Source organism: Lepidochelys kempii, chromosome 10, assembly GCF_965140285.1.
Source record: "Lepidochelys kempii isolate rLepKem1 chromosome 10, rLepKem1.hap1, whole genome shotgun sequence".
Taxonomy (NCBI): Eukaryota; Metazoa; Chordata; order Testudines; family Cheloniidae; genus Lepidochelys; species Lepidochelys kempii.
This window is the reverse complement of record NC_136389.1, coordinates 77,828,691-77,854,426: the sequence shown is the minus strand read 5'-3', so window position 1 is coordinate 77,854,426 and position 25,736 is coordinate 77,828,691. Positions and strand designations below refer to the sequence as shown.

Here is a 25,736-nt window from a genome sequence, read left to right as displayed (position 1 = left end):
GACTCTTTATTTTAAAAACAAAACAAAACTCTGGCGGGACTGTCACCAGAGGCTGAGATTTTTGTAGGGATGGGGAAAGGCTAGGGGCAAATGCTAAATTATGAGGAGAAAAGAATGTTGTTTGCAAAGCTGGAACACAGGCCCAGCCCTGTGATAGAACTATGCGACCAGTGTGATATGTCCCCTTCAGTGATGGCTGGACTATGTTGAGGTTAGTAAGCTTGCTATAGCCTTGACCAATGGAAGCAAATCTTTTAGCTCCGGCAGTAGCGGCTCATGCTTTTAGTTCCAGAGGTCAAAGGTTCAATCCCCACTGCCGATAACCCTCCCAGGGATGTTGCATTACATATATGTATTAGACCTGCTTTGAGCAGTGTTAGTTGACACAAGGTGAAATCCTGACCCCGTGACAGTCGATGGGAGTTTTGCCATTGACTTCGGGGGGGCCAGCATTTCACTCACAGTACTTAAAATACTGGCAGCAGCCAATGGCCTGGCTACGCCAGGGCCCCCAGTGTTAGTAACTTGGGTGGAGTCAAACTAGAGGTAGCAACGGTGGGAAGTCACTGCAGAATTTCCCATGTGTACATGAGTCTGTTGGCAAGACAGCTGTCAGAGAGACAGCCTGGTATCCGGTGCCTCTTGTCTCCCTTCTCTGCCCTTGTCTCTATAGTCAACTCCCCCCCCCCCACCCCCGATTATACTTTTCCAGTTACTTTTGTTATGCCCCACAAAGCTGTTTTCTCAGATGTCCTTTTCCTCTGATGGTGATAGAATAGTATCACATGAGATGGCCATGGTAGGTTTTCAAAAGTCATTCAGGCTCATAGTCACTGCTTTTGGAGAGATTTCAGTCGCTGTATTTCCTGTATCACTTTCCCTTTTGGGGGCGTATATGCACCTATAGTTTTCTTCCAACTGCCACCTTCACATCTGATTGGACGATGCTATTGCAAAAGAATTGTCCTAGCTGGAAGCGTCAACCTGAATACAGCACATTTAAAGAGACACGCCTCTTTTTTATCATTCCCTCTGAACTTTATTTCACTCTATAACAAATATGAATTAGTAACATATGAATATGGATCTGTTACTGTTGTGATAGCCAAATATTATTCTACTAGCCAGATAATATAATAGCTCAGTAGTTGTTTAGGAGAGAACCACACACACACACACAAAATCAAAGCGCATCTTAACATAAACACATATGTATGTTTGTGCAAATTTTTTTCTTTACATATAGAACATAGACACAAAGTCTTATTTGACTGCTGTGGTTTGTCCTTCAGCTGTTAGATGCTGTGTAGTGCTAGGATGGTAACTCTCTCTGTCCCCCTCCTCTGCATACATGTTAGGGGGACAGTTGACAAGTAGAATGATATGGCTTTCTGGCCCTTCTGTGTTGATTTTAAAATTCTCAAAGTAGCAGGGCCAAATCTATCCTGTTTTATCGTTCTCCGGAGCTAGCCCCCATCAGTACAGTTTCTCAGCACCTTATACCTTTACACACATGGGGATGGGACATAAACACTTGCAGGGTGTGCTTGGAAGAGCTTGTGCAAATTCTTTCAGCAGAAATCTCTCTCTCTTTTTAAGGTCCATGTCATCCTGAATGTGGCAACAAAGGCTGTGATGGTCCTAATGCAGATCAGTGCTTGAATTGCATCCATTACAGTCTTGGAAGTGTTAAAACTGGCAGGTAATGATGTTATTTATTTGCATTACAGAAGTGGCCCCTTTGTGCTAGGAGCTGAATGTGCTACTAATAAGAGACAGCCCCCCCCCAGCTCCAAATAGCTCATAATCTAAACAGACAAAGGATGGTAGTGCACGAGCATTATTGGTCCCATTTTACAGATGGGGAAATAAAGGCACAGGCATGAAGTCACTTGCCCAAGGTCTTACAGGGAGTTAGTAGTAAGGCAGGAACCTGAACTTTGATCTGCTGCATCCTCGTTCAATGTTTTAACCACCAGGCCTTTGTTTTGTTCGCAAGTTAGTGTATGATGAATGTGCTAGTTTAATGAAATATCATCTGAAAGAGAAGCCTGGTTGAGATCTGTTAATAGAAAGACAAACCTGTTGCCTGTAGTGGGGAGGAAGGATGGTCTTGTGGTTACGGCAGCACCCCAGGGCTCAGCAGACCTGGCTCCTGTTCCAGCTTATGCCATGGGTAACCTTGGGCAAGTCACTTAATCTCTCCAAACCCCACCTGGGATAATGGTACTTCCCTGCCTTCTAGGGCATTGTTAATGTTTTCTTGCGTGATGAGTGTCCTCGAAAATTAAATCATTAAAGGTCACCGGTTCCAATGCCACTCCAATGCCAGATTGGTAGTTACCGAAAGTTGTTTCCATCTGACTGTTGTTTGGGGGCTTATGTGCCAGGTTATATTTAATTATTATAAAATCCTTTGGGTGCATGCTTGAATGAACTGCTCTTAGCTCTGTCACTTCCTTCCTGTGTCATGCCCGTCTTTCAGGTAAATGGAGGACTTCATTCCACTGGACTGCTGATCTGGCACCTTTCATAAGCACTAGTATTCATGTGAAAATGTATTTTAAGAAAGAGGGCGAGCGCGGGGATTCCTGCTTTAAATTGGGTGATGGACGGCATAAGGAAGACATAGGGTGTAATTTTCAAAAGGACCTAGATGACTCAGAAGTCTTGGTCCCATTTTCAAGAGGCATGTAGGTGCCAAGTCCCTTGAGACTTGGACTCTGAAGGGCCTACATTACTTTTGAAAATGGGATGTAGGCGCCTAAATCACTTTGGCTCTGAAATTTTTGCCCATAGAACTAGTTATCAAGTCAGTGTGCGTTAAACATTGGGGAAACTGTAGGAAACTTTGAATCCCATGCTATGTATGGGAGTGGTTTTAAAGACCATTCCCAACCACTGAAATTCAGTTTACACCTTGCTAATTAATAAAGAATAAATAGGAGTAGATTGTTTTAAAGGATGAAATGATCTAGTAATTCTGCAAGTAAAAATGCTGATGAGGGGAGCTGTCTGGTAGGATGACTGGTGTGCAGTCGCCATCCCACTGAGACAGTCAGACAGGCAAGTGCTGGAGTTAATTGCATAAGCAGCATTTCTTTACAATAAATGCCAAATGAGAACCAAGCACTTGCACTGTTAAACACCAGACTTAATGAGCTGAGAATACTGTACCTTTTGGGAACTGGGATCCACACTCCTTTGCTTTCCAGATGTCTAAATGTGCATCTGTTTAATTTATACTTGGTAGTATAATCCTTGGAAGCCGGCACATATCATACTGCCACAACGCCTAGAAGTCCTGACACCTAAATCTTCTCTTGGATTGATTGTCTAGAAGTCCTAACACCTAAATCTTCTCTTAGATTGATTTGCATCTCACATGAAATGATTGCATACTGTCAGTTCAGACTTGGTTATTGCAACTTGTATTTTACAAAACAATCCCACCTGAATATCTAATTCCACAAAGATCATACTATGACACTGTTTAATAGTATTTTTTTCCAAACACCTGTAACTTGGTAGAATGACTCAGCAGAAACAAGAACATAGGTGCAGTTAGCAAGAGATTTCCTCAAGCTCAAAGAAAAGCGCAACAAAAATCTCCTTTAACCCGAGGTTCAACTTAGTCCTAATATGATTTATATTGCCTTAACACCTAGGAGCCCCAGTCACGTACCGGGGTTCTGTTGTGCTAGGTGCTGTACGAAGAACCAAAAGATGATCCATGCCTCAAAGAAATGACAAACTAAGTATAAGATAGATAAACAGAAGATCATAAGGAAACAATGAGACAATAATACCAGATGCTTCCCCAAAGGCTTTCTTTTACCTCCGTCTCCTTTATTTCTAAGCCTTCGCCTGAACACCTGTGCAGGAGGAAAGTGAAGCTGAGCTGAGAATGATGAACTACAGGTAACCAATATTAGTCACATAGCTTAATGCGCTCCTGGAAGACACACGGATACCATGGTGATGAAGGCATCATAACAACCTATGTAGAATAGAAAGTTAGCCCCTTGCTCACTGTCTAATCCCTGGATTTATCACCGTACCTTTTTGCCTTACAGTGTAATCTCTTTATCATGTGCAATTGTTGGGCCAATCCAGTGAGGCGTAGAGTTCCCTCCACTCTCGTTGACTTCACTGGATGCATCTGGCAGAAGTGAGCCCTCGGACATTGATTATACGTCTGGTTTGTTTAATTCTTCTCCAGGGTGTGTGTGAGCTCGTGCCCTTCGGGGTATTTTGGGGACAACGCAAGCAGGAGATGCCGAAGATGCCAGAAGGGGTGCGAAACTTGCACGGGCAGGGGCCGAAACCAGTGTACATCTTGCCGACGTGGTTTCTATCACCATCAGGAAACACATGCATGTGTGGTGTTCTGTCCAGCTGGGTTTTACGCTGATGAAAGTAAGGAGGTGAACCATTCACAGACTGGAGCATGAGAATGTGGGGGTGGGGTTTTGTCCCAAATGAACACGAATGGAAGAATTTAAGAAATCTAAAATGTCAGGATGGAGCCTCCATGTGACTAGCTTTTGAATCACCATCTAACAGGCAGATCTCTACTGCAGCCAAGTTTCACATGGCACTCTCGCTGCTACTAGTGATGAGAACCAGAATGCTACAGTAACGTGAGAAAGTGCAAAGAAAAAATGCACAGTGCCTCTTCAAAAATTGGACTGATCATCCTCACTAATAGGTCCACGGTGATAAACTCCCAATGCTTTACAAGCATGAACTAGCTTAACCCTCACAGTGCCCCTGGGAGGTAGGACAGTATTATAATCCCTGTTTTACAGGTGGAAAAACTATGATGCCAAGGTCAGAGTCATAACTTTCAAATGTGCCCACTAATGTTTTCATTTTGGGGTGCCCGACTCAAGATATTTAAGACCTGATTTGCACAACTCCAGTAGACTTCAGAGGGAGCTGTGGATAATGAGAAACCTCTCAGATTCAGCAGCAGAATCAACCTCTCAGAATTCAGCCCCCAAAACCTGAGGCACTGTTAATGAACAGTTCTGGCCACATAGCCAATAAGAGGCTGAGTCTGGACTGGAACTCAGGAATTCTCCCAGCACCAAGCTTAGGGTAGAAGGTTGAATGAGTTAAGCACCTAACTCCCGTTGAAAGTCAGTGAGAGTTAGCTCATGTCTACACTACAAAATTAAGTTCCTCTAACATACGTGGGCATACAGCCACCGCAGAAATTACATTGCTTGTGTGTCTGCACGTTGCTCCTTCTGTCGGCGGCACATGTCCTCACCAGGAGCGCTTGTATCGATTGTACTGTCGGTGTGGGGCATTGTGGGAAGGCTCCTGAAAACCAGTAACAGTCAAGATAAACAACACAGTGTCTACACTGACACTGCGTTGCTCTAACTACATTGACCTTGACTCTAAGGCCTGGTCCACACTAGGTGTGTGTGGTGGGGGGGAGGGGATCGAGCTAAGTTATGCAACTTCAGCTACGTGAATAACATAGCTGAAGTCGCTGTACTTAAATCTACTTACCGTGGTGTCTTCACTGCAGTAAGTCGACAACTGTCACTCTCCCGTTGACTCCACCTTTGCCTCTCGCCCTGGTGGAGTACCAGAGTCAACGGGAAAGCACTCGGCGGTCGATTTTATCGTGTCTAGGCTAGATGTGATAAATCGACCCCCGCTGCATCGATCGCTGCCCATTGATCTAGCGGGTAATGTAGACAAGCCCTAAGCGGCTTGTGGAGGTGAAGTTATTAAGTCGGAGTAGTGGGGCAGTTATGTTGATGGGAGCAAACTTTAAGTGTAGGCAATTTATATCAATCTAACTATGGAAGTGTCTTGCATTGACCTAAACCAGACCTTAATCGCCTAATTCACTTAGATACCTTTGGAAAATTCCACCCTTAGTTGTGATTTCAAAGGCGGAAACCCCAGCTATAGAAATGTAACTATTAATTGCCATTGCTGCAGTTCAATAGGCATTATTATTATTATTATTTATTATTATTCCACCTGTCTCACAAAGGTGTTTTGCTTTGGATCACTTGCCATGGAGGGGGGCAGAGAAAAAAAGGAGGTAACCGATGCAAGCCACAGAACAGAGAAAAGAGGATAATTTAAAACAGTGACATTTTCCAATATCCCATTGTAAATGCCATTTCCCCACAATATTAAAGGTCACATTTTTGAGTCTAACGCCTGGAATGTTGATCCTCTCCCAGCCCTTCCTGCCCGTGCTCCCTTTTGTTCCATTGTGTCTGTAATGAGTAGCCATTGACAGCACTGTGAACACTTTTAGTAAGTCCAGCTGTGGGCAAGAATAGGAATGCTGCTGCTTTACTTTACTCACATAGTGGATCGACAGCCGTCTATACTTAATGTATCCATGAGGCCCCATTAGCCCAAAACACCCCATTGAAGTCAATGCAAGCTTTGTCTGAGTAAGGATTTGGACAATATAGAGCCCAATCCAACTCCCATTAAAGGCTCCCATTGACTTTAATGAGAGTTGGATCAGGTCCATAGCATGTGTCAGAACCCACACAAATGTGTGCAGCTTCTGGCCTATTGAAATGTATGGGGATAATTTGATATCCATGAGAAGCAGAATATTTTGAATCAGAAACATCATAAAACTGCTAGCCGATTTGGCTTAATCAAGTAAGTATTTACTGTGTGTGTCCCTGTGAGTTATCCACATAGTGTGACCACCACCCATCTGTATGTCCTTTTAAAAGGAAGGGCTCACGTGTATCTCGAAAATGCTGTTCTACCTCTCAAAAAGAAAAGGAGGACTTGTGGCATCTTAGAGACTAACCAATTTATTTGAGCATGAGCTTTCGTGAGCTACAGCTCACTTCATCGGATGCATACCGTGGAAACTGCAGCAGATATTATATACACACAGAGATCATGAAACAATACCTCCTCCCACCCCACTGTCCTGCTGGTAATAGCTTATCTAAAGTGATCATCAAGTTGGGCCATTTCCAGCACAAATCCAGGTTTTCTCACCCTCCACCCCCCTACACACAAACTCACTCTCCTGCTGGTGATAGCCCATCCAAAGTGACAACTCTCCCTACAATGTGCATGATAATCAAGGTGGGCCATTTCCAGCACAAATCCAGGTTTTCTCACCCCCCCCCCCCACCCCCATGTGGATTTGTGCTGGAAATGGCCCGCCTTGATTATCATGCACATTGTAGGGAGAGTGGTCACTTTGGATGAGCTTTTACCAGCAGGAGAGTGAGTTTGTGTGTAGGGGGGTGGAGGGTGAGAACCTGGATTTGTGCTGGAAATGGCCCAACTCGATGATCACTTTAGATAAGCTATTACCAGCAGGACAGTGGGGTGGGAGGAGGTATTGTTTCATGATCTCTGTGTGTATATAATATCTGCTGCAGTTTCCACGGTATGCATCCGATGAAGTGAGCCGTAGCTCACGAAAGCTCATGCCCAAATAAATTGGTTAGTCTCTAAGGTGCCACAAGTACTCCTTTTCTTTTTGCGAATACAGACTAACACGGCTGTTACTCTGAAACCTGTTCTACCTCTGTAAGTTGTTGCCTGCAAATAGCTGCTGAACTGTAGGACTTTTCAACTCGTAAGATCTTTCTTGTGCATTGTGGCTAGACTGCTGCTTGCATCTCTCTGGGCAGATTTTATTTACACTGACTTTCTTTTTTTTTTTTTAAAGGTCAAAAGCTCTGTCTCGAATGTCATCAAACCTGTAAAAAATGTGCTAGTGATCCAGAGAAACGTATTCTATGCAAGGATGGATTCAGGTAAAATACTTTCAAAATGTTTCTCTCAATATTAAACTCCAGAAACTGATGTGAAATCTGCACACTATGAAAAATCAAAAAGCGGAATTTAAAAAATAGATATCTATGTTTCAGTAACACTACGACTGATCCAAATTGCCAGAAGCCAGGAAATTCAAAGGAGGGAGCAGTCATTATATAACATAACTCATCCCATAGCTGAAAAGCACTATGTACTCCATCCATTTATCTATAGCATTCATCACTGTGGTATAGAAGTGCCATATTGCACGTATCGATAGCACTGAGTGGGCCTCAAATGGCACTGCTAAGTATTATTATTATTTTTATTATTATTGTTATTGTCACTGGTAAAGAAAAGTCTCATTTCCCCCTCATTTAGGGTTGATCCAAAGCCCACAGAAGTCCATACAAACCCTCCCATTAATTAAATGGGCTTTTGATCAATGGTCTTTAGACTGCCATGTATTTATTCCCAGATTTAGACCAGTCAGTGGAGTCAGTCTAAGTGAGAGGAGAATCAGTCCCAGATTGTTAGCTGACCACTGACCACCATTTTGAGTTGCGTCTTTGACGGTGTCTACACTCTGAAGATGCTTCGCAATATAGCTATGCTGGTGAAGACCCCTAGTGTTAGACGCGGCTTATGCCAACAGAAGGAGTGTTTCTGTCAGCATAGTAACACCGCCATCCCAGATGACATCAGCTATGTAGACAGAAGCATTCTGCTGTCAGCATAGCTGCGTCTGCACTGGGCTTTTTGTTGGCTAGTGGGGTGGTGCTTCCACGCCCCTAACCAACATAGCTGTGCTGTGAAAACTTTATCGTGTAGACCTGGCCTCAGTGTGCTAACGGCCAGGATGTTATCTATCATGCTCACGTTACACCTAGTCCAGCCCCTGTTAAGGTCCATGGGAGTCAGAACCAGGCCTGTAGTCTATAGATGGACCTACCCCTGCCAGCTGCCGAGCACTCTGTCCCAGCATGGACATCACTGGGAGCTGAGGATGCTCAGCTTCTTGCAGCATGGGGCTCCTGTGTCTGCCATCTCACTTCTGGCTCTTTCTCATCCCCTTAATGCTGTCTGATTTAAATCCCCTTTGCTGGGTAGTGTTTATAAGCTGGGATGGGGGTGGGGATGCAGTGGGGAGGACATCTAAAAGGGGAAAAAAGAGCAAATGTTTACATTGAATATTATACAACGTACGGTTTCCACAAGAGCCTCAGGGAGCTCCTTCAGAACCTTCCCCGTTCAGCACGTCCCGTGCAGTCGATTTTTCAAAACAAGGGATGTTTACCTAGTGACAGGAGTTATTGGGTTGATCCTATAAATATCTATTTTGGGTGCATTTAAAATGCATACTGCAAACACAGAGGTCCCTTATTTAGGCCTTATTTAAACAGGAAAGTTTTACCGGTTATACCAATATAGCTATAGCAGTCTAGTTGTACAGATATAGTTACACCGGCACCAAAAACTCATGTGGGCACTCTTATTCCAATATGAGTGACTTTACTTGTTTGTTTGTTTGTTTTGTTTAATTTTGGTAGCTTAAATCCTTCCCAAGTGACATAAGCTAACCTGCAAAAAGTCACGCTTACACCAGAGTCAGCCTCCCCAGGGAGGTGAAGGGGTGTTGTACCGGCATAACTCTCGCTCCTTATGCATGGCAAGCTGGAGTCTCAGCTCCTGGAAAAACACATACTCCACCCCACCACTCAGGTGTTAAATCAAGATGGCTCCTTCGGTGCTAACTTGCACTGAGCTCAGCCCTACAATGAAGGGAGGTAGAAAGGCAGCTTAGAGCCACCTTTGTCTCTTCTTACCCCAGCAGTGCTGGGTGGGAGTTCAGTGCTACTGGGGATTGAGGGTGAGGGCTCATTTTCAGAAGAGCCTTGGGAAGCCCAAGTCCCCTGGTTAAAACTTCTCCCCCTTAAAAGTAAAAGTGTGAAAGTGGGATGTTTTGTCACAGTGTTTGAAACTGGAAGTGCTGAGCCCATGTGGCCACTGTCATGAATTTGGTTCTCCTCTGCTGGAGCATGCGTAACTGTCTGATAGTCAACAGGCTGTACTTGGACTGGAGTGACTTTTTTAACAGCACTGCTTCCCAGAAGTAAAAATCGCTAGTGCCAAAAGATTCTGCATTCCCTCAGAAAAGAGAAAGTGGAAGTGGTTGCCAGGTATAAGCCATACAAAGCTACCTTTTATTGTCCAGTACCCTTTTAAGCTGGGAATCCAAATCTCCTCTGTCACATTAAAGCACTAAGGGCCCAACAGAACATCTCCAATAAGAACTTTCTGTTTCTGCTTATTTCTGAAACCTAGAGAAGGGTCCATGGGGGGCTTATGGTTTTTCAGAGCACGGCTGAGCTGTCAATCACATCTGGTTTGTAAGTGCAGCAAAGCCGTTTGTTCAAAGGGGTTTGTGTTAAACTACAGATGGGCCCAGTCTGGATCAGCACTCCTTGGATTTGGGGTCTGGGCCTGAATTTCTGGGCTTGGGCCCATCTCTGATTAAAAACACACTTTATACACTGGACACACAAAAAGCTACATCCCAGATTCTACCACCCTTATTCCCATGGACTACTGCACACACAGCCCTGTTGATTCCAATAGGAGTAATCGCAGAGTAAGGGCTGGTCTTCTACATATTGTGAACGTGGCTGGCAGGATCTGAACCCAGATCCTGTGCACATGTGCTGTTTCAAAACACAGTAGCTTTGGGGTCCATATAATGGCCACCAGATACTAGTGTAATAAAGCTGAGATTTAATCTGTTCTAGCTGTAGTAACTGTGGATGCTAGAACACCATCCAATCCATCCTTGTAGGTAAGACCCTGTTCTGCTCAGCTGAGAGCAGCTACAAGGCTTGTGGCACCTTATCCTTGGAAGATACATTCCAAAGTTCGAGGCCCGATTGTGATCCTCCTACTCACATGAGCGAGCAGCCAGTGCCCTGTAACTGCTCAGCACAGTGAGGAGCCGGGAGTCCCGATGTGGCCCTTGGGATGTAGGCTGCACGAATGCAAAGGAATTCCTGCTAGTCTTCAGAATCAAGCAATGTTGAGAAAATCATGATTTATTTGTATTACTGTAGCAGCCAGGACCCTCAGTCATGGACCTGGACCCCATTGCACTAGGCCTGTCCAGACACAGAACAAAAAAACAGTCCCTGCCCCAAAGAGCTGGCAGTTTTGGCATGAGTCACTAATCGGTGGCTCACTAAGTGAATAAAAAACAAACAGCTTAATTCCTCAAAAGCCAGGCATCCTGGTAGTAAAGAAGAAACACCCTCTAAAAGAGAGAATCCTTGATATGATCTCTCTGTCTTACAAATATCTAACCATGTTCTGTGTTACAGGCCTTTGGAAGAGTTGGGCCAGCTGCCCATGTCATTTTTTCTTTCTTCTTTTTTTTTTTTTTTAACCCTCCCTTTCCTCTTGAACATTTAATTAAAGATCCTGCAGGAGGTTTTTTTGAGGGGGGAAGGAGTGTCCCTAGAAGGACTTGAATGTCTTTTCAAGTGCTGGCTCAGTTCCAGATGCCTTCTGCCCAGCAATTGTATTGCCCATGTTTTTAAACTTCATCATTGTTTTGCGCATTCATGTATTACAGCAGCACACCGAGATCAGCGCCCCATTGTGCTAGGCCCTGTACACAAACACATAGCAAGAGGCAGGCTCTGCTCTGAACAGCATACAATCTAAATAGACAAGAAGACAAACAAAGGGTAGGGAAGCAGAGGCCCGGTGGGCTGAAGTGAAGCATAAGTAGCCTGAAGGCTGCCCCAGGGTCATGCGACAGGTCAGTGGCCAAGCTGGGCTAGAAACCCTTTCCAATCCTTACTCTATTGTGCTATCCACTAAATCACGCTGATCCTAATAACACAATATTTGGTGGGGGAAAGAAGGGGCCAGGGAAGTACAGATTAAAATAATCTTCACATTGTGTGTTTAGGGTGATGTCCTGAAAAGGGCTGTAAATCAATTATTAACATTCCAATCCAGCAATTGGATCCCTGTGGCATCCCCCACTAAGATGTGATTGGGGCCTGAGCTTGGTATCCGTGAACCAGACTTGACTGGCCAGCTGACAGTCTCTTAGGCCAGCTGGTGTAGCTTAGAGCAGCCTCTGTGGCCAGTCATAGAACCAGAAAACCAACCCCTCTTCTCTGCTGTGCTGAGCAGACCTTGGCCAGCACAGAAAATCTGGCTTCCTGGGCCTAGTCCTTGGCTGCAGTCATGGACTGCAAGTTGGAGTGTACAAGGGGGGGCTTTAAGCTATAGGCCACAGTTGCGCTCCTCTGATCCTGGCCACTCTACAGCAAGACAATCTTTCGGCATAAGTAGGCTGAAGGCTACCCTAGGAGGGCCTATTACAGAGGAGTGCAGGAAAACCCTGGTCATGTTCCCTGCTTCAGAGCAGTGGGGGGCTGGTGTGGGGGCAACTACAATGGCTCTGTGCCACATAAGGATTCCTAGGGAGACTGGATCTGCTGGGTTCACTTCGCTTTGGGGAAGGGGGTACAAAGCTGCCTCAATGCAGGAGGGGGTTGGGTCCCAGGCTGCCCAGTCCTTACATGGAGGCTTGTATTAAACCTCTCGATGGCGAAATCACTAGGGCTTGGGGGAGTATTTGTATGTTTCGGTAAAACTTTCTCCCCTGCTTTTCCAACAGCTCGTTAGGAGCAGGCTGTCTCCCGGAATGTCAACCGGGCATGTATTTCAGCAAAGAGACCCGGAAATGTGAGAGGTGCCACACGAGCTGCCAGACCTGTGTTGGTACGTTCTTCATCTGCACGGGGTCCCAAGCCGTTCCTCCAAACGGCCTTAAACCCAGCCCTCCGTGCCTAAGCCGTGAGCCCTCCGCTCTGTGGTGCAATGGCATCTGTGTTTCCTGGACTCCAGTCCTCCTTGCCCCTTTAAAGCATAAGAGGTGCTTTGAAGCAGCTTTGCCTTCAAAGAGAGACACTCAGAATGCTGGTGGTTTTGCAGGAGGTAAGGCCAAAGTAATGGTAATCAACAGTCAGGTTTCAGGGCACTGGCTGACCTGCAGGGATCTGGAAGGAATTTATTGCCACCTTTCTATAAGCCAGGTCTGCACCCAGCCTAGCAGAGTGAGGCTGCTGCAGGGAGGACCAATGCTGGACACGGGGCTGTCGCTGGAAAAGGGAGAGGGTGGAGTGCCTACATGGGAGGGGAAGGTAGCGAGAGACAGAGGCTCTCAGCAGGGGGAAGGATGGAGCAGAGATATGAAGGAAGCGGCGTTGCGTGGAAGATGCCTCCCCCACCCCCAGCACTGCAAGTAGCAGTGAGATGCAGGGCTGGAGCTCGGAAGGGGAGTCAGCCGAGCAACGCTGCAACCTCAAAACTCGAGTGTTTGCCGAGCGAGCGCATGTGCAAAGTAGCCCTAACATCGCCGAATGTCCATTGGCTTCAAACAGCCCACATTTTTTTGCCATGTCAAAAGAAATGGCCGAGGTCGGCAACACTGTAGCACCAGACACCAGTCACGCTCGTGGGCCACTTCTGGGTTTCGAGCCTGTCCCAGTTGGCTGCTCCCTGCCCCATTGGGTACATCCTACAGTCTGTAGGCTGCTTGTTCGAAAGGCCACCAGGTGGCAGCAAAGAGACAGGGACGGGGGAGCAGCTGGGCTCTATGTAAAATCTCCCAAAGTGCAGATTTTCCGGCTTGATTTTCCTGTCAACCTCTCATAGCTCTGAACCTTTCCATGTGCACGAAGGGCTGGTGTGTAGGGAACAACACCAGACTGGTACTTTGTCTCTGTCTGGGGTATCTAGTTACCCAAGAAGATAATTTGTTGCCCCAAAAAGTCACCCGTTGTTGCTGATTCAAGATTTTTGGTTGCTGAGGCCACTCAAAAGTAGCCCAAACTGGGAAAGAACCGCAGAGGCTGGCAACGCTGAGGAGGAGGCTGCATAGAGACTGCACTACAATATGGCACCACCGGGAGGTCACAACAAAAAAGAGCAGGACTTTCCTGGGAGCCTGGCCCAGCCATCTATGTCTACACTGCACACTAAGCCCAGGCTCTGTGTCAGGTTTGAGCCCAAGCTCCGCTTCCGTCCGCACACCGATCAGTCTGACTCGGGTCACCAGACGCTCAGGATCCAGATCCTGGGCCCTGCTAGAGGGGTGGGTCAGAACCTGAATCCAGGCCCTGTCCTTCTGCAGTGTGGACGCAGGTCAAGCTGCAGACCCCAGTCAGAAGGTCTGCATGGTGCAGTAGGACATGTCACCACAACTCTGAGACCTGGGCCCAGCAGTCATAAACCCAGGTTTATGATGCAGTGTGGACGCTCAAGTGCGGGCTTGGAAACACCCATTCCATAAACACCCATAGACCTGAATTTACAATACAGCATAGACATAACCCAAAGAGGTTGTGAGGAGTAGGGTGAGGTGACGCCCCTTGCTGCCTCCTGGACACAGCATTTGCTTAGGTGTGTTGTGGAACATTGATTTTCCCTTCCTCAAAGCATCAGGAACTGGCTGCAGCCAGAGGAGGATGCTGGTGCAGGAAGAGAGGGAGAGACTGGTATTACTGGTGTTACTGCAAACCCTGCGATCTTCCCTAAGTACAGATTTTCCTGCTTGCCTTTCCTGCCATCTTCTCCTGGCTTCAAGCCTTCCCAACTGAAAGTTAACCATGTGTATGAAGGGCTGGCTGTGTAGGGGCCAATGCCGGGCTGGTACTTTGTCTCAGTCTCTCTGCCTGGGGTATCTAACAGCAGGATCAAAAACTCTGTCAGAAAGTCGGTACGGATCGGAGGTTGTGGGCGCTTGAGGGCTTGGCCAGTGTGTGTGCGCTCCTAAAAATGTCCGGTGACACTTTGCTGCACACCCATGCCTGTCGGCATCTCTTGAAGGTCCTTTCTCACCAGGCTGTTGGATTAGCTGGGCCTGGGATGTGGGCATGAGCTGAGGAACCATTCAGAGCCCAGCTGGAGCAATAGTCTCAGGCAGCTTGTTTATTCTGCCACAGCCTTCTGGAAGAGAACAGACTGCAGTATGTATCCTAGTCCTGAGTGTCCCTGGCTCCCGTCCGACAGTCATCGTAACACAATGCGGTAATTGTCTTCGTAGCAGACGATAATATTTCACGTCTCCCTTGTTCTCCCTAGGGCCAGGCAAAGAGGCATGCATACAATGTGCCAAAGATTTCCACCTGCACGAGTGGCGATGTGTCCCTGCTTGCAGCCAGGGGTTTTACCCTGAGGCGGTGCCAGGTCTACCTTATAAAGTCTGCACAAGGTACAGTGTCCTCTTGAGCCCTTTCCCTTTGAAGTTAGCGTCATGAAATGCACAGGGAGCCATTCTTAATAGCTGATTGGATACATCGGTAATCAGAGTGGGGCTGCTGATAGCGTGTGTCACAGGGAACGAAGATAAAAACCCTGAAAACAACTGGCTACTTGATGCTGTTCACTAGACCGACTAAAATGTTCAAAGAAGCCCGGAGCTTTTGGAAATTCTTCACTGGAGCTGATTTTTCACATGGGTGATTAGTGAAAAGTGTCAGCGTGGAGCATTCTTAGATAGTAAACTCCTTGGGGACTGTCTGTTCCATTTGTTCAGAGCCTGGCACCAATGGGGTCCTGGCCAATGACTAGGGCTCCCAGGGGCTACACTAATACACATGACAAATGATCATAGTAGGTCTTGCCTCAGGACCAGGAGGCCCTGGGTTCTAAACCCACACCAAGTCTGGGGCTCATAGGCACCACTGACCCTGCCATAGGTTGCTGCGCTCTCCTTCAAGGCAGATGTTAAACCCTTAGGGCTGGGGTGAAAATTAGTACTTCTCCAGTGCCCTTTGAAAAGGGTAACCCTGGTATTCAGAAAAAAAGGGCTGGCGCTGGAAGGTATAGTGAGCATAAACTAACTGCTCCATTTGCCTTCACAGTCCGTTCTCTAGCAGTGTTTAACACATTCCTTTGCAAAGCCCTGAGATGGCTCGTGCAGGAGAGGTGCTGTAAGAAACCAGATTCTAGTCCATTCTCAAACAGTAGTTTCTTGACTTAAGTGGAAACTCTCATTGATTTTCACCTAATTATATGTAAGGAATAAATGTTACTATTTAATAGTAGAACCAAATGTTCTAATTTCTCCAGGTAGTATCAAACCCAGTCGGCAGGTTTCATCCTTTTGGGAGGTTTCATGGGCACATGTAAATCGTGTCTCCTTTAGACAGGAGAAATGTCTGACCTTGCTTCTTTTTTTTTCTGTATCATCACCTTCCACTTTAGCACTTGAATCTCTGTAGTTGATCCACGCTGCCTTTCTTCCTCAAAAAACAGAGTAAAAGAGTGATTCAGTGAAGAGATGTTGCACTTATCTATTCCCAGACAAAAAACTATGTGAAACTGGAGAGTACATCTCGTTAATTTAGAAACCCTGGGGATGTGACTAGTGTCCCCGAAACAAGCGTTACTGATCATGGCATCTCTACAGGGCAGAGTTAAGCTTGGTTACAACCCTTAACTGCATTTCTGTACTTTAACATGGCTGGGTTTCTTTTAAGTTTTACATCTGAATGTCCTGGGCTTGGGGTAATTACAACATTCCTGTGAGGTTTTTAACCCTTAAATTCCTGATGTGTGTTCTCCAGCATAATGTTTTTTGTCTGTGAATATTAAAATTAGCTTTGTTTTAATCTTTTTGTTAAGAAGGTGGAGGAGGAGGGAAATAGCTGGGACCCCACAACCCCAGTTCCCCTAGGCCATCAGAGTATGGCAACTTATTAATCACTCGGGACCAGAAACAAATGTGAAATTTGGACTCCTGTGTCCTATCTCCAGTCCAGTAAGAAGTTCCGCCCCTCGTGGCTCAAGTTTTCCAGAGAGAAAGGGGCTGGTTCAGTCTAGATGTAAGTGGGTTCAAATCCAATCTCTTCAGTGCCCTGAGGCTGAATTTGCCCTATGGTCTGTCGGGTCTCTACACAAATGGTTGTGGTGCCAAGAGACATTATTTGTGCACTTGTCTGTTTGTCAGGTGTGATGATAACTGCTCAGCCTGTGAAGGCTCCAGGGATAACTGCGTTAAGTGTAAGGAAGGTTTCAATCTGCGCATCAGCTCCTGCATCACAAATGTAACCTGCATGGATGGTACGTAACGAGAGTGTAAACATGTAATATAGACCCCAGGCTGATACCCCAGTTGCACAGATGTGTCTTAAAGCTGCCCGAAAGGGGCAGCTGGGGATTCCCCTATCATTGGGGGTTCCCCTAATGGTATAAAGTTATTAGAATCCGCTCTCCATCACCTACCTCCTCCCCCATCTCTGTAAATGTGTCCTGTCAGGGCATGGCCAGTGCATGCTGTACTCTGGTTATTCAGAACCGTTGAACAGCCCATGGGGACTATTCCAGCTAGCATTAGTTAGTGCAACCACAGGGATGCTCTAACTTACGCTGGCCCCAGGATGCAGGAAGGCTGAAAGGCAGCTTAGAGATACATTTCCCTCCCCCGGGTCTCCATGCACCCTGGTGCAGCTGACGATTGAGCCTATAGATTGAGTACTCTTTGTACAGGGACCTGGGCCCAAATCCTTAGACTCAATTGATTTCACTGGAAGTTAGGCATCTCAATATCTTAGAGGATCTGGACCCTCCTCTTTCTATAGGTCTGCAAGGTGCCTAGAATGCTGTCAGATAATAATAATAAAAAGCTTCCTAGAATTCAAGTGGAACTGGTCTTGGAATCAAACCAGAGAATAGATGAGAGAAATGTATAGGGACATAAGGAAAAATCCTTCAGCTGCACCGTTCCCAATTATCTACATTCCCAAGAATCCCCTAGCTGTAGTCAACAAAATGATCCTGATTCTTCATTCTCTCTTCACAACAGAAACAGGGAGAATGTTGGATGCTGGGATTTCATATTTATGGAACGTACAATTGACCTACTCAAATTAAATCAAGTTACAGAATTCCAGACCTGAAACAGCACTATGATTTCTCCCATCGTGGTATCTCCACAATGATTGCAATAGAAACACAGGTTACCCAGCAAGGCTGATAAATGTTTGCTTATTGCTCAAATAGACACACGTGTTTGCATTTCATTATATTTTATCCTTGAACTAAATCGCCCACTCATCACAAAGTGTCTCCATTCTCTATTACAAACAGGTGGTGATACCTCCCCCAAAAGTGCTCTCTCCTCAAACACTGGAACAAATTGCATTGCCTGTTACCTGTGAGAGGTTGTTTATTTAAAATGTTAATTTGTTTTCTCAGATTCTCCTAGTCCTGAACGTGGCCCCTCAGCTTTCAAGAGTCTCTGTGAGATTGTGAAATCAAAGAAGCTCTGTGAAATGAAGCTATTTGTACAGTTATGCTGTCAGACATGTCTCATGGCTGGATAAAGTTCAGGATCTGCATCCAGGAATTCCACCACCCTGCAAGTCCAATTTGCCGAACCTTTAGGACAAAAGTTTATTTTCAACTTTGGGAGAGTTTACATGGTGCTGCCTAACATCAGTTTGATAGCTTTACTATCTCTGTCAATTTGTTTCTATAGCAACATAATGAATAGCATTAAATCTAGGTAGGATTCTTATTCTCGGTAATTAAGGCCCCAAAGATACAAAACAAATGGCAATATTAGTACTCTCAAATGCTTCTCATGAATGGGGACTGATGTGTGATCAAGACACCTCACCTTGTTTCTTAGTCAAAATCCTTCCGATTCAACCATTCCAAAGGCATGGCAGGAGATCGGGACTCGGAAGCACCCAGGATTTCTGTGTCTCTGAGAAGAAGCAGCTACTTTAAATGGTGAAACACTTTTCCTGTTCTTTTATGCTAGCTCATGGCTGATAAAAATCCATGTTACAAAAATAAAAGTAGTGCAGTGTTTCCCTGTTCTTTACATATGTAAAATGATGAATGGTGTAATCTGAGTGGAATAATCTGCTGGATAAAAGTTCTAAAGGAAAGTAGTCAGGTTACTCGTTGGTTTCTGTTGTTAACTGTTTCTGTCTGGCCATAAATTTGACAATAACTGGAGACGTGAGGACCATATTCAGAGTTGGTGGTGTAAGAGGGACAATCTAGTGCACCGGCTAATGCCATGTCTGAATTTAGCCCATTGGGGCCCTCAACCTGCCGGCTGTTGCATGCAAGCAGACTCATGTCCCCACACAGAACCCCATTGATTCAGTGGGAGGCTAGCCAGACATAAGGGTCCATCCCCATGGCTCAGGAGTCTTATTTACTCAATCCATTTCTCTTCTGAAATAGTGATTAAATTGTTGATGAACTCCATTCTGATCATTGAAACAGGTTAGGTTCTTCCTCTCCTAACTAAATGAGATGGTTTTCCTATATTTTCACCCTCCAGCACTTTGCATCAAAGCCTCTTCTCTATGACAACAATGCAATGGGCTTAACACCTCTCTCTAAGAAATCCCGATGCCCATAGATGCTGACTTCTGCTCCCGTCGGTGGGTGCTCGACCCCCCTCTGCCCCCGGTCCTGCCCCGACCCCACCCCTTCCAGGAGGCTCTGCCCCGCCCCGCCCCCATTCCAATCCCTGCCCCAACTCCACCCCCTCCCTGACCCTATTCCAACTCCTTCCCCAAATCCCCATCCTGGCCCCGCATCTTCTCCGCCTCCTTCCCTCCCCCTCTCAGAGTGGCCAAAAGGCCTTTTGGCGGAGGCTGGATGGGAAGCACTGGGAGATAAGTGGAGACACGGAGCACTCAGAGGCAGAGGAGGTGGGATGGGGTGGAGTGGGACGGGGGCGGGGAGCTTGGCTGCCAATGGGTGCAGAGCACCCACTCATTTTTCCCAGGCCTGTGCCGATGATCGGGTCAGCAAACACCTTCCCTATACAGCTCAGTTCTCTAAAACAAATCAGAATCTCTTCACTCTGTCTCCAAACAGAATGTCATGTGGTTGTTTGTATAATTGTTTTAAAGTTTATTTGGCTATGTTGTCCTGAGATTTTTTTGTCATAACTTATACTGTCTTTCTCCATAGATTATTAATTATTGTTATTTTTATGGGAAGTGGGGGATCCTTTGTGTCTTATTCATGTGTTTCCTCTTCTCTGGGACCTCTGTTGCCAGACTTCTTACAAAGATGTTCTTTTCATAAGACATATGTAGATGATGTTTCTTATGTTGCATGGTCTGATTTTCATTGTTAATAGTTTTAACAGGTTAAAACTTCTGCCAGTGAAATTCACAGTAAAAATTTTATCAGTTCTTTATGAAGCAGGAAGAATCAATTTTTTTTAATTCAAATTATTTTCACCCTGTCTGGGCCTGTCCAATAAAACCTCAGCCAGGTGAACAGGGGATGGCCAAATGTCATTGTTCATAAAACTGAATGGATCAACAACCACGTAAAGGCGAAACTTCTGTGAACTGACCATTAAATTAATAAATTGTTTACATCCACTGATGAGTGAGTCTGTACTCTTTCCAAGATGCCAAAGTCAATAGATTTATTTGGTCATTGAGGCCAGAGTTAGATCAAGTGTAGTACGATTCTGTGAAGTCTTTTGTTGGACATAGAAGCTGGACGGATCAGGGTCAAAAGTCAGTTGTCGAGATTTTTTGCTGGGGAGGAATTCTGTACTTACTGCTGGAGATGCATTTCTTCTGCAGAGGGGGCACACCCATTCTCATTAACTAGTACCAATGGCTTGTACCTTCAGAGGAAGCTCAGATCACGCAAAAATCCAAGGTACTTACTAAAGATGATTTGCGCATAGCACCTTTCATCCTGAAGGCTCCCAAACTGCTTTGCAAACCTGCATACAAACCACACATAGCATGGCAGCTAGCAACACATAGCAAAAGGACAGGACTGTCAGGGCAGAAACTGAAGAACATCTTATCACATCGGGAGAATTTAAGTAGGCAGAACAAAGTTACCCAAGTTCTAGGAAATTTTTAATGAGCACAGGTGCTCAGGACCTTGCTTTTATGCTGAAAGATGTATTCTCCAGCAGTGTGGTGCCCTCTAAAACTAGGCTGGGGCATTGTTTAAATACTGATTTCGAGAGAAACAAATGCCCACCACTACTTCCTGCAGCACCGGGCTGTTCTTTAGTTCCCCAGCCAGGCACTAACCCAGACAGCCCTGCTTACTTGGTGAGCTCTGTTGGGATTGCAGCACAAGGCGATGTGGCTGCAGGCTTTGAAGTAAATGAAAGTAAAGGCATTATCCTCTCACTGCAGCCAGAGTACTAAACCAGCATGCCCTGTTGTAACAATCTAACTCCAGAGGCTGGGATGTATATCGTTGTGTTGGTAGGACAGTTCAAATGGACTCCCGGGCTCAGTACGGCTTTACTATGGTGGTGTAAATCCAGTTTTTGACCTGGCGAAGGCCCGGCTTCTTTGTTTGCAGGTGCAAAGCTTGAGTATTTGCACCTTTGTCAGGTAAGAAAGGGTACAAGTACTCAGGGTTGGGCCTGCAGTTCAACTGTGCGTGAAAATTGTGTCGGTGCTTCCAGGTGGAATTCAAGGAGATGGTTTTAACCTAGCAGGGCCTAAAAAGGTCAATTACTTGTGCGATTACTTCTCTCCCCAGGACTTACTGCCGCAGGTGAGATTAGCAGAGGTGTTCGAACTGGATCTCCCTCAGTTTATTTTCCCTTGGTGAAATTCAATGGCCTGTGTTTATTCAGAAGGTCAGACAAGACGATCACAAGGGGCCCTTCTGGCCTTAAAAATCAATGGAGTTTTCCCATTGACTTCAATGAAGCAAGGATTTCACCCTATGAATCTATAAACATGATGAAGCTGAGTGGAGTGTTCTCTGTGAGGGGACCTGGGCTTTGGAATCCACCCCACTGTGGGCCATCCAGATCTGTTAACCTTTTGGGCCTACTGCAAGGCCCGTCTTTTTCTACTCTTCTCTACGGCTGAGGAGGGGGTTGTCTGGGGGGCTAAATTTATGGACAGTCCTTTGTTTATTATGTTTGTTTTGTCATTTTTAATTAGTGGCCAGGAGTCCGGGGCAACGGATGGTTGGGTGCTTAGAGCTGTGCTTTATAAACTGAAGACACAAATTAAATTTGCTCTCACAAATAGGAAGATACCCCCTCAAAAAGATTCCACTTTGTGTATAAATGTATTCACATTTACTGAAAAAAGAAAAGGAGTACTTGTGGCACCTTAGAGACTAACCAATTTATTTGAGCATGAGCTTTCGTGAGCTACAGCTCACTTCATCAGATGTTTACCGTGGAAACTGCAGCAGACGTGAGCTGTAGCTCACGAAAGCTCATGCTCAAATAAATTGGTTAGTCTCTAAGGTGCCACAAGTACTCCTTTTCTTTTTGCGAATACAGACTAACACGGCTGTTCCTCTGAAACCTGTCACATTTACTGAATAATTCACTGTCTACTTCTAGTTCCTTTTGCTGTATAGTATACTTGTTTTGACCAATAGCGGCCACATGAAATGAGTATGGCTTCTGCATTACAAAATCTTATTGTTGTGTCACACAATAGACAATGGGAAGAGATGTCACGTGACTGAAGGGTAAAGTATCAGCTTTAATTTTAAATTCTCTGGCTTCTGTTAGCTCCAATCATAACATTGCTTGTTTATTAATTTAGATGTATCAAAATGCTAAAAAGATGCTTGAGAACATAAGAGCAGCCATACTGGGTCAGACTGATGGTCCATCTAGCCCGGTATCCTCTCTGGCATAGGCCAGCACCAGCGCTTCAGTGAGAATGTACAGAACAGGGCAGCTGCAGTGATCTACCCCTGCATCCCTTCATGGCTTATCCCTATGTTCCAGGTGTCCTTGACATAACTTAGGATGTCTATTTTAAGAGGAGCAGCACGCTTTAGGGTAGCCCACCATCCCCAGAACTCCGAGCATCTTAAAAGCTATCTCCCTTCCAGTTAAACAGGACCGGCCTTGACAAATTCCACTCCATTTTCGTCTAAACACAGAGGCCACACATTGCTCTCAGACTTGTACAACACAACCAGCATCAGGCAAGTTATATGGGATGTAAATGAGGAAAAACTTTGGCATGGGGGGCAGGGTGTATGGCTCTTTTTCCCTCCCACAGGAATCATGCTTGTAAAGTCATAAATTTCAGCTTATTTATCCAAGTGATTGCAATAGTTTACTCAGAGCTATTAAGGCCTCTCAGCCACTGGTATGCTCAAAGAATCAGAGTGGCTCTGTCCTCAAGAGAAATGAGTATTTAGGAAATTTCTTAAAGCACATTTCTTTCTGGTCTCTTGCCACTAGTGACACATCTATAACAGCTCATTTCTGGACATCTTTAAAGCAGCCCTAACCCATCCTTTGCCTGTTGGTGGTAAGGTTGTATTCACAGCCACCTGTACATTAAAACATTCTTCCGTACAAATGTTTTGACTGTACAAAGCAGCAGTTGTGAAAGTTTAAAACCACAGCTACAACTCAAAAGCACTCACTGTGCCACCTTTCCATGGGTCTATGGTCAATAGCAGTTCTTAAAATAGCAATGTATGGTTCTAGCTAATGCATACAACTATCCCATGAAAGGAAAATATGGATAAGTTGTATTCACCTTCTTCAAAGGAAGGACCTGACCCCTAAGGTACTTGAACACAATCTCTTTAGCAAGGAGTGCTTAGTTATTGCCCCAACTTGACTTCAGGACAGCACTGTCTATATCATTACATGATTGCATTGAGCAGTTATTCTTGTGGTATTAATTCTCTTCCTGCTTGTGAGTATCCCTCTCACTCCTAACTTATCTGACTCGAAACAAGTCAGATAACTTATGTGCCTCTCCTTACTGAATTACTGTATGTTGTGATATGTTGTGCTGATTAAGGTCTTTTATAATGCAACCCAGGTACCACCTGACTGCCGCCTGCTTCCCAACAGTGGTCCACACCCCACAGTGTGAGAATGACTCTTACAAATCAGTAACAATGTATTGCAGAGAAATTCTGTCCACAGCCTAAATTTCACTCCTGGTGTGATGTTGCCCAAATATCTCAAAGGAACCGGGGCAGCAATAACACACAATACAGTGTGCCATTAAACTACTTGCCTTGGGTGCCTGAAGAGTTATAAGATCTTTTGGGTTACACAAATCCAGCCATTGGCTAAGAAGTCCTTACCTCTTACAGTTACTGCACTAGAGTTCGGTGCATCTAGAAATCAATTTCTTTCTACCCATTTTTACTCAGGAAGTCCACGTGGTGGTTGTATTACTTTTACGAGGCCATAGGAACTGTGGATTCCAGATATTTGGCCATCTCACCATTTTATGTACATACAAGTGAACTAGGGTGACCAGACATCCCAATAGTAGGGGCTTTGTCTCCTATAGGCATCTATTTCTTCCCCCGCTCCCCTGATTTTTCATGTTTGCTATCTGGTCAAAAGTGAACTGACTCTCGATCAGATCTGACAGTTGTGCTGTCAGTTTGACTCCCGTTGAAATCTGTGAGAACTGAGTCTGTGGAACTGAGCTCCTCTGCCACAAACACCTTCCAGTCTAAGCGGAGGCACAGCGGTACCCTCTAATCAGGGTGAACTGACTGATGGCATTACCTCATGTGGCACTCTCAATGAAAAGTGCCTACTTGTATGATGGCACAGTAACTGAAACTGGCCTGTTCCACCTGATCACTTCTGCACCCTCAGATGTGTGTTGATGTTTATTAGCTATAAGAATAAAGGGGCAAATTTTCTGTACCTGTCCACTCTCTTTGTGCTCCCCAAGCGGCAGAAAGGAAGTAGAGAATGATCACAAACACTCAGCAGGCACAGAGCTGGCAGAGCCCCCTCTGCTGGCTCCCCCCTTGCATCCCCTAGCGCATGGGGTATAACAAGGAGGGGCTAGAGAAGGACAGTGGCTAGAGTGTGATGCTCTGTGCAATTCCCATTTGGCAGATTGTTCCTTGGGAGCCACCAGTTTGTTAGAGTAGCCCCCAGACTCTACGCTGAGCACAGGGCCAGGGCCAGGCAGCAAATGAGGGGGCTGATCCAGCTCCCAGACTGGACCCACGTCCCTGCTGTGCCCAGTAGAGAACCTGCCCCATCAAGTCTTGCTGCACCAAAGCTGTGTGGCCCCATTTACAACTTAGTTAAATGTTTCCAGAACCTTGAAACTAGGCGAACAGCCAACGAGCTAATCACGGGTCAATTTTCATTTTAAAAAGCAAATGCTGGTTAGTTCCCTGCATGAAAGTGGAAGAAAAGGGGTGACCGTTAAGAAGTGCATTGCAGCATGGACACAAAGGGAGAATGTCCCAGTGCTGCCGGCAGCATGTTTCCAGCTTAGCTCTCAAGGCCTGCAAAAGCAGCTGGTGGTAGAAAGGCCAAGGTAACCTTAGCAAATACCAGAGCAGGAAGGTGTTTATGGGGACTGATGTTCAACAGCAACTTCTGGTGCTGCGTTTGAACTAAAAAAGAGCAAGCATTAGCACTTGTAATTGGAGGTGGCGGGAGCAGTTGCTGAACTGATGGTTCATGTATGTTCACGCTGTGAGGACAGGTGTGGAATCTGTTCAGATCCAGCTGTGTCCAAAGGAAAGCAACCTTTCTAGCTAGGATGCCACCAGGCATTTGTACATAGAAAGTTCTCTCACCCTTCTTTACTTTACTTTCAAAAGTGGGGTAGAACAAGGTGTTATGCAGCCCAGCACTCTATAGTCTCATACACACAGCTTTGCCAATGCACCCTAATCCTCATCTGCAGACATCTCAACTATCCTAGTCCTGGGTCACCACCCTAGTCTGGTTTCAGAGTAACAGCCGTGTTAGTCTGTATTCGCAAAAAGAAAAGGAGTACTTGTGGCACCTTAGAGACTAACCAATTTATTTGAGCATGAGCTTTCGTGAGCTACAGCTCACTTCAGCAACACGCTTCGCTCTTCACCTGATGTCTAATGCTAGTGCACCACCATGTGGGGCTCCGTGGAAAGTCAGTTTGACA

The 25,736-nt window shown here is 45.6% G+C and overlaps 1 protein-coding gene across 2 annotated transcripts in view; it reads left to right on the top strand.

The window, feature by feature from the left end:
* The window catches only part of PCSK6 (proprotein convertase subtilisin/kexin type 6), a 118,665-nt gene extending 98,442 nt beyond the window's left edge, over positions 1 to 20,223 (top strand). Inside the window, exons 15-21 of one of the 2 annotated variants that reach the window (XM_073304307.2) lie at positions 1,600 to 1,702; positions 4,223 to 4,419; positions 7,697 to 7,784; positions 12,467 to 12,570; positions 14,935 to 15,064; positions 16,805 to 16,917; positions 18,052 to 20,223. In XM_073304307.2, the coding sequence (XP_073160408.2) occupies positions 1,600 to 1,702; positions 4,223 to 4,419; positions 7,697 to 7,784; positions 12,467 to 12,570; positions 14,935 to 15,064; positions 16,805 to 16,917; positions 18,052 to 18,179 (863 nt within the window). In that variant the 3' untranslated portion in view covers positions 18,180 to 20,223. Of the gene's footprint in view, positions 1 to 1,599; positions 1,703 to 4,222; positions 4,428 to 7,696; positions 7,785 to 12,466; positions 12,571 to 14,934; positions 15,065 to 16,804; positions 16,918 to 18,051 lie in introns of those variants that run through there. The other variant, XM_073304309.2, reaches the window with a different exon arrangement.
* The last annotated feature ends 5,513 nt before the right edge of the window (positions 20,224 to 25,736 follow it).